This window comes from Poecilia formosa, unplaced genomic scaffold (genome assembly GCF_000485575.1).
Source record: "Poecilia formosa unplaced genomic scaffold, Poecilia_formosa-5.1.2 Scaffold485, whole genome shotgun sequence".
Classification (NCBI taxonomy): Eukaryota; Metazoa; Chordata; class Actinopteri; order Cyprinodontiformes; family Poeciliidae; genus Poecilia; species Poecilia formosa.
Genome location: NW_006800424.1, coordinates 244,765 through 253,602, shown reverse-complemented (window position 1 = coordinate 253,602; position 8,838 = coordinate 244,765). Strand labels below are relative to the sequence as shown.

General features: G+C 42.4%; 2 protein-coding genes across 7 annotated transcripts in view; one reads left to right on the top strand and one right to left on the bottom strand.

Moving 5' to 3' along the window:
• Window positions 1-474: 474 nt before the first annotated feature.
• LOC103156536 (UV-stimulated scaffold protein A-like) lies at window positions 475-7,128 on the bottom strand. Of its 6 annotated transcripts, none has more exons than XM_016664437.1 (5): window positions 6,997-7,128; window positions 1,881-2,085; window positions 1,617-1,757; window positions 817-1,000; window positions 475-743 (listed from the first exon to the last, which is right to left on the bottom strand). In XM_016664437.1, exons 1-5 carry the CDS (start codon window positions 7,106-7,108, stop codon window positions 516-518), a joined length of 870 nt encoding a protein of 289 aa, XP_016519923.1. In that variant the 5' UTR covers window positions 7,109-7,128; the 3' UTR covers window positions 475-515. The 6 variants fall into 6 exon arrangements, with proteins under 6 accessions (XP_016519923.1, XP_016519922.1, XP_016519926.1 ...); XM_016664436.1 differs by having other exon boundaries at window positions 476-743; window positions 1,878-2,085; XM_016664440.1 differs by having other exon boundaries at window positions 476-743; window positions 1,617-1,748; window positions 1,878-2,085.
• A 1,344-nt stretch (window positions 7,129-8,472) lies between these two features.
• Window positions 8,473-8,838, top strand: part of LOC103156535 (NK1 transcription factor-related protein 1-like) — a 1,870-nt gene continuing 1,504 nt past the window's right edge. Inside the window, exon 1 of the mRNA XM_016664422.1 lies at window positions 8,473-8,482. Coding sequence (XP_016519908.1) covers window positions 8,473-8,482 — 10 coding nt within the window. The remainder of the gene's footprint in view (window positions 8,483-8,838) is intronic.

Below are 8,838 nucleotides of genomic sequence, written 5' to 3'. Positions count from 1 at the left end.
TTTCCCTTTAAGCTGTGCCACGTTTCTAAAGCTATGTTGAGCATGTGGACTACAGGAACAACCTGCTAAAACTCCTAAGTCAATGAGAAACTGCTTCATATGATTTTGACTTTAGCTTGGTGCTGTGTATTGGACTGGATGAGTGAGGGAGGAATGTACACAACCAAAACAGCTTAGGACCTCTTCCTGGTTTGCTGGTCACACACTGATGTGGGATGTGCTTCTCATTCTGCTACAAGCATTAGTCAAATGTTGGTCACATCAACACCAGAGCCACGTCGAGTTCAGGTGTGTGGCAGTGGTCTCTGGTAAACAATGCAGTGGGGGTCAGGATGGAGTCTGGCCCTTAGAGGAGAGATATGTGGTTGGTTGCCATTGGTTACAGAATCTCATCGGGACTTTGTCCTGCACTTATTCTTAGGAAAAGTGAACAGAATTTTAGCAAGAAGAGGGTAAAAGAAACCTTCTGGAAATCCTGAAAAGGTTCTGTTAAGGTTTAGGAAAGCCAGACAGAATCAGAAGGTGAGCAGGAACCTATCAGACATCTTTGTTGAAATAAACTCTGACAACAATCCCACCGATGTCAAATTCTGGATTCTGTTTAGTTCATCTCCTCTCTCACCAGGCTGCTGCTGCTCTCTCTTCCTCCGTTCCTCCTGCTCCTTCTCCTCCCTCTGCCGGTCCTCCTCTCTGCAGGGCCGTCCCTCCTGGTCGCGGGGGACGATCAGGCCATGGAAAGGGCACTGAGGGCAGACAGCAGCAGGTCAGGACGGTCACAGAGCGCTTTATGAAACTGAAACCAGTCAGATTTGGTACCTTAACGCGGTCCTGCCGCTGACACAGAGTGCCGTTGCCCAGCGGGGCTCTGCAGAAATGGCTGACGGGCACAAAGTTCCCTGGGAAGGAGATGCATCTGCTCTTACTCTGCGCCAACAGGTCCTGGTTCTCCACCTCCTCCTCCACCTCTGCAGGAACCCAGAACTGGTGCTGAGAGGCTGACCTGCCACAGGAAACAACACACAGAATTACAGCATTAGACCCTCAAATGAGTAGGGAGAAATGAAACACTTAAAAAATAACAATAGCCAAGTATGGACATCTGAAAAGTCTGTTTGGACGGTGTTATCTGTTGGTTGTATAAAAAGTATCAGGAGTTCATGCTTTGCAGCCTGTTAGACTGAGTCTCAGTGCAGTAGAATGGAGAAAATATGGATTTAATACAACTGATATCATCACAACGTTCAACTAAAATATGATCATTGCACGATTTCCTAACATCTGCAGCCTATTTATTCCCCTTTTTCTTAGGAAGTATCCTAAGAATTGGATCTGAAAACATTAGATTTTACACTGTAAAAAAAAATCTCTAATTTACAGTAAAATACCATCTGTGGTGGTGGTCAGAATTTACTGTATCAGTACAGTAAAACTTTACTTAGATTTTTTTTCTTGTGGGGGGGAAAAATGTCATTTTCCTAACAGTTCACACATTGCAGTTTACAGTTGAAGTAGAAAAAGTTCAAGTGGTGTGAACACTACTGTATGTTGTACAGTCATGTGCACGACTGCGTCCAAAACTACTCATGCCCACTTGTGGAAATGTGTTTGTGTATTACTTGAGAATCTTGCCAGCGTTGGGCTGCTCCTGGCCCCAGTAGTACAGATCCAAACCAAAAGGAACAACTGGAGCTTCAGCAGCATCCTGTGCTGAGTCTGGCTGAGATGAACCAGGGCCAGTAGTGCTGCTGCTGCTGCTGCTAAAGACAAGATGTATGGAGGAGAGTTTAACCATAATTTGTAGCTTAAACAGTGGAGGTGAAACAAGTGATAAGAATGAAGGGAAATGTCTGAAGGAGGAGAGTCAGGGGAGAAGTCACCACATGGATTCTGGAAGCAGGATCTGCTGTCTGAAGACACGCAGTGTGGCTGCAGCAGAAGTTGGATCCTGCTGATCCTCTAGGAGCCTCCTCATCCTCCTGGAAGAGGAAAATGAGCTGGATGGAAGAGGGGAAGCTGGAGGTCTTCTGACTGGGAGAGTTTTGGGTGCGAATGCTGCAGTTGAGGTGGAAGGAGCGGAATCCAGACCTAAACGAAGGGTATGTGGTTCAGCATTACGTCAGTTTCTCTTAGAGACATACCAGAAGCTTCAACAACATATTTATGCACTAAAACATTAACCCGGTTATGGAGAATTACGTGAAAAGCGCACCAGTACCCAAAAAACTATATATAAAAAAAGTATGGCTTTACAGTCATGTGTTAAGACTGAACAGCAAAGGACTGAACACACAACCCTGAGGGACTGGGGTACTCAATACAGTTGGGAATGTTTTTCAAAGCCAGGCTGAATGTGGTCTCTTAGTCAGGAACTTCAAAATTCAGAGTCAGGAAGCAGATCTTTCTCTATTAGGTCTCTCCCATACTTCTTCTGAAGCCCCAAAATCGGCTCTCACTGTCGTAGTCGTGTGATGAACATTGTGTCATCTTGTTGGCAGGGAGGCGTCCTCCTCCCCTTCTCTATACCAGCAGCCACGGGTCAATTACTTTGTATGGAGCTCTGTGTGATGTGTTGTGTGATTGGTTTTACATTTGTAGGTGTGTTTTGTGCAGAAATGTGCTCAGACAGATATGTCGCTTCAACTCCTTTGTTTTCACTATCCAGTTTTTGAGAAGCATTTGTCAGACATGGTGAGGTACAACGCTGTCTGCATATTTATGCAGACAGCGTTGTACTGCGTGCGATACGTAACCTGTTCAGTTTAACACAACCTCTGATCAGGAATATTCATGCGTCACATGAGCACCTGGTTCATCAGAGACGGGTTATTGTTTTCTAAATGAGGTGGAAGCTAATGGTCAAAAGTCAATGCACATTACACCTGCTAAAATCACAGTGCCTTCTAGTGGCCTGGCCTGACAACTACAGCTGACTCAAGGTGGTCTGGTGGTGATCTCGTCTAAACGTGGAACTTTTCCCCAATCAACATTAAAAAATTCGGGCACTCTGTGTGTGTATGGCTGTCTGTCTTGTGTGTCTATATGTTATAGTCTTGTGACCGATTAGCAAAACCCAAAATACATTTTCATAAGGTTCCAATGTATTCATAATCAGAATAAAAGTTGCAAAATAGCATAGTGTTTGTTACAGAACATGGTTTATTTTTACACAGTTTACACTAGAAAGTTATAGCAAACACAGCATATATGTCAATGGTTAAGAGACTATTATCCCCACCTCACGTGTCCTTAACCCCCTCCCCATTCTCTTGCTGTCAGAGGGTAAAATACACACTCAATCTGCTCCTTTAAGAGCACCGAATGGCATGGCTTTGACTGGATGTTGTGGATGTTAAGATGCACAGATCAATGTAGGAAATGTGTATTGTATGTGTGTGGGTATGTGTGTTTGCAAGAAGGTTGTTGAAGAAAAAAATGTGGAACACAGGGGAGTGGGGAGCGGTGTTACCACAGCTCAAGAAAAAGCTGGTGGAAAAGCAAAAAGAAGTATTGATCTTCCAGGGTTAAGCAGGGCCTGTAATTAAAATGTTAATTTGAGAAAGAGAGTTAGTGTCCTGACAGCAGAGGGAGGGATAAGAGACCTGATAACCAGAAAGACAGAACAGAAAGGAAGGTAGAGAGAGAGAGAAAGAGAAGGAGGAATATTGAGACAAGAATGAAATTTGAAAATATACTTACTTATAAAGTAATAAAGACAGAGATGAAAGCAATTAACACACTGATATAAGAAGCAGAACAATATTAAAGTGAGGATAATAATAAACTCAGAAAACAGCAGCATGTTCACCCTCAGAGGTCTGAGAGCTCCACTATGTTCTCGTGACTGAATATCAACACAGAAATGTCAAAATGTAAACTGCACCAGAGTTGCTGCTGTGGGTTTCTGCTGCAGAGTTATGGAAAACAAAACAGAACAGCACTTCAGTGATAATGTGGCAAAGCATGTGGTACCAAGGGGGGAGTTATTACAGAGGTAGCCTCAGATTTGGGCTTCTTTGATTCTCATATGGGGTTCCTCAAAGCCTCATTATTGGACCAAGATCAGACTGTAGCCTTACAGCCTCTCTTTCCATGTCCATGTGACACACAATTTCATATTTCAACAACAAAGGCACAGTCCATAACAGTCATAGAGTCTGCAATATGACAGCGGAAGTGTTAGGAATACCTTCATCAGTTTAGTCCCAAAAATCTAAAGGACAAGAAAAGCACTGCTACTGACACAGAAACCTAAAGGGTAACACACACCAGCAGCGTCTGATGTGTGTCAAAGAACATGCCCGTATATCTTTCTATCAAACCCCCACCTGCCAAGAGCACAATGTCCAGCTTTGCTTTTTGGTTCGACTCTTTCGTCACCAAAACAGAATGCAGCAGAAACTTAAACACTGCAGTCAAAGCCTCAATCCGTCTGTCCATCTCCCACTTCATCCCACCGTCACAGCTAGATAATGAAATTCCTTCGCATAAGGCAGAGACTGATCCTTAAATCAATGGGGGCAGTCCACCGTTTTTCTGGCGAGATCCATGGCCTCAGGTTGGTCTGAAGTCAAACAGTCAAGATGAGGTCATGTGGTTGCTGGTTGTTTGTTTTCGCAATAACCCTGCATGGTCCACAAGACACACCAAGCCGAGAGGTCCAACTGTATGCGCTTCTTCATGGTCTCTGACCATTGCTCCTCAAAACCGGGGCTGTTTTCCACACAAACACACCCATAAAAATTTGACCCATCAGACAATAGTTTCCCATTCAAGTAGAGTCGGGATGTTCACTCGGATGGCTGTGACAAGATTTTTGTCAAGTAACTGTGACAATGAGAACTGATTTTGGCATGTCGGCCTGATCATGAGGGCCTTTTATCGGACTTTTTCTACTCCAGTGCATGCTGTAGGTCATGACCTGGAGATACCAACAGAAACACATCATCTGCAAAAGGAAAGACGAGAAACGGATATTCTCTCCTCTCCGTGACTACACCCTGACATCCTGCCCACCAACACCACAATCAGGACTGGTGACGATAGGACAGTCCTACATTAACTAGGCTAAGTTACTGTATTGGTGTCTTCATTGGCACTAGTAACAACAACAAAATATAACAGGTGGCTACAGGTTTTTCAAAATGCTGGTCATGGCCAGCAGCAAAATGAAACCATAATAAAACTGACTGGGTTTTTGTCAATACTTTTTCAAAGCAATGGACTTATGAGCTACACAAATAACTATATTTTGTCCTGGATAAAAAAGTTTAATGAACAAACTATAGTTTTTATTTAAAAAAAACACTGACAAAAGCAAAACTCATGATGGACCTAAAAGATTTTTCATAACTACATATAATGAATAGGCAACAACAGAAAGGACCATTCCTTGTTATTCAAGCAAAACAGCAGCAGGATGGCATGTGAGAGAGAGTGTGAGAGTGGGTGGTACAATTAGGTGCAGGGCTAATAGGGGCTCATTAAAGAGGTTGCATTGTTAATTTGGTATGGCCCCTCTAGATCATTACCTCACCCCACTAATCACACCGACACAGACACATAGACACAGCTGCTTTGGGCCCAGCAGATACAATCTAATTACTCTGGCTTCTAATTGATTAGTAATGGAAGGAGAAGGAAGTGGAGAAGGGCGGGATCGCAGGTAAAGTAAAGCCTCGACTTGAAAGGAATGATTCGCTGAAAAGGAGAGGAGTGTTTGCCATAGATCGAAGGTCATCTGCCCCAGGCCAAAACAACATGGCTGACCCAGCAATAACTGTAATGCCATGCCATTAACACAGACATATATATAAAAGCCTCATAATTGAAAACATACAGGTTTCCATACAACCCATGTGAATGATGGTTCAATATGGCTGACACTGCAGCACTACAGTGTTTCCTGTTGCCTGGAGCTTCTACCTCCTTTCTAAGAGAAATAGTAAAGACACTCCAACATCACCTCATACTAAGAAACAGCATGTTGTTCTAGCGCTGACATAGCAATTACATAAATACGCACTTGGTTATTGACCTGAACACATGACCTCTTACCCAGTATGTTGCCTGGAGGCTGAACATACTCCATACAGATCAGGTTGCTGTGAAGGTGTATTCTGTATATCGGTATTGTTCCGATAAACCTGGGCCAATATTAACAACTGAAACTTGTTGCAGTTTGTTTCTGGAGGGGAATGGGAAGACGTTGGTCATGTATTATCTGTTTGGTCGTGTTACAGTTATACTGATGCAACAAAGGATTGTGGGTGTTAAACTGAAGCAGAGAAGCAGTGGTGGTCATTTTTATTCAGGTGTCAAAAGAGTAGTGAAATAGACATAAAATCTGAAATCTATCAGTTACAGGCCATAACAGCAATATTAATATTGGTTTCTGATATCAGCCCAAATTTTCACATCAGTGCATCTGTAAAATAAATGTTTAGAAAATCTGTTTTAGAGTTACTCCTTTGTTCTGCTGTCTAACCTCGGTTCTTTTGCTCATTTGTATGTCTGCTGGTCTCATTAGTTGAAGGAAAACAAAACATCAAAAATATCAAATCTTTGTCTTGATTGTACCTTGACTGACTATGGATTAACACTGGTCGTTATGGCTAACGATGGCATATTATGTGATGTGCATTGTCCCTCTTGACATTTAAAAACAACAACAATATTCAAAAAGTGATTAAAATATTAAAACATGGTATGAGGTTTCTGGCTAGAAGAAGTTGTCCTTTATTTGTATGGTTAATTGTGTGATTATGAGGCCATAGAGCTGCTTTGTCCCTGGTTTTCAGACACTTGTGCTGAAACGCACTTAAACTTTTTACCTGCTCTCTGTCAGCTGCCTCTTTGAAGCTTGACTGAGTGTTTGTTTACCGACCGTGTAAAGATCTGAGCAGATTAAGGCAGCTTTAGATCTCCTTTTGTAGCTGCCCCTCAGTGTTTATGCACGTGTGTGAGGATCAGTGTGTGTGTTTGTACTGGTAAACTGACCATACTCTGCTCGGAGATGCTCAGGAATGTGTGGCTCGTATCCTTCTTTCTCTGGAACCTCTTCAAACTCGTCTTCATCATCGTCCTCCTCTCCGTCTGAGGTAGCCTTCATCTGAAGAAGAGAAAGAAACAGTGGTTTTCAACCTTTCAAAGACAAAACAAAAAATGCTGCCATACAAAAGGAAAACTGTGTAGTGTACATCAGTGTAACAATGCCCACATATCAGTAACTTAGCTTCTTACCACTGACTTTGCCAGGTACAGTATAGCATGTTTCAGAGAACTGAAGTGGTAATGTAAGAATTATGAATATTTAATATGAAGTCTAGATCAGTAAACTCAAATTCTGAACTAGATAAGATATCCATACACATATTACTGATCTGTTACTGATAGTAAGAGATGTTTTATTCATATTTATACCTGTATATGTTTAGCTTTTACAGTTTATCTCTTTTCTTTAATCCACACAGGGTCAGAATGTACATCCACTGATCCCTCAGCAGGATACAGATACGCAGCATTCTTTTTGCAGCCTTCAACAAACTTCTGACTAAATATTGGAGCTCTCTTCTTAGTAGAACTTGACCAATCCTTATTGTACAATAATCACTGGGGATTCTAAAGCAATCCCCCAAAACAGAAGCAGTCTTATCAGTTTATAAGGGTGCACAGATAAATCAGCCCCGATTTTCCTTCATCGTGGGAGATCTTATCTACCTCTGTAAAGGTCTGAAAATCAGCTCCTGCCAACATTTGCTCTGCCATGAGACAGACAGACAGAAAGACAGATTGACAGACTGCCCACCAGGTTATGCATGCTGTTAACAAGAGTTATCCCACTGTAGCCAAATTAGGGACTCTTTTCCTATATTTAGCAACTTTACAAACAAAGAAAACGGTATTGACCAAATCAGAACCTTAAGGTCAGGCTTTTTAAAGATTGGTCAGACAACTACAGTTGGTGCACCCTTATCAAAGTACATTCAAAGAAGTTGATATTAATGTTAAAACAAATCCAATGTCCGATTTGTATTTGAGATGTTGGACTGTAAGCTCAGTGCTGGTTGTGTAAAGATGGAGGGTTTCCTCCTTCAGAAAGCATGGAGCGGTGTAATGAAGGAGAGCAGTTTCAACCCGTTTCCAGCAGATCAATCCACCTCAGCCACCCTTAAAGCTCGCCGACTGACAATAAAATCTGTTACTGTAAGTGTGAGTTTTTATGGTAATGAATAACAACCCTGTGTGTCATTGATTTATTCTTCTTTAAACAGCCTCTGGCTTCAGACAGACATGGTGGTAATTTCAGGAAGTTTGGGCACAGTGAGGAAAATGCTCCAACTTTAACTTCTAAATACTCACAGCATCAAAAAAAGGAATAGAAATTCATGCTAAGCAGATGACACAGAGAGGACCGAACAAAAACAGGACATGTGATGTCTGTGTTAAAGGGGAGGAAAGAGGAGGGTAGTAATGATGTCTGAATGTGGGTTTGATGATCAGCCATCAGCGCGGAGCTAAATTTATGGTTTTTAATTTCCTGGTGAGGTTGTTAGCCGATGGTTGGGCTACAATGCAGAACACAACACTCCTGTACAGAGAGAGGGTAATTTCCATTACACAAATGTGCGTGCATGTGTGGGTTTGGAGAGGGGTGTGGTTGCTGAGGATGCACACACATCACACACACAGACACACGCAAACACACGCACGCACACACACATACGCACGCACGCACACACACACACACACACACGCATGCACTCCAGCTCAGCAGCATCATAATCACGGTGATTAGTGTTATGAGGAGCAGTAAAACCTAACGTTAAACTAACATCTTAT

Bases quoted from the DNA above. Each gene is read 5' to 3' on its own strand.
- LOC103156536 (XM_016664436.1), bottom strand. From the start codon at position 7,108: ATGAAGGCTACCTCAGACGGAGAGGAGGACGATGATGAAGACGAGTTT. The intron at 1,001-1,616 runs GTAATACACAAA...TTCCTGTGGCAG, and splicing joins AACGCTGGCAAGATTCTCAA to GTCAGCCTCTCAGCACCAGT. The intron at 744-816 runs GTACCAAATCTG...GTCTGCCCTCAG, and splicing joins AGCGGCAGGACCGCGTTAAG to TGCCCTTTCCATGGCCTGAT.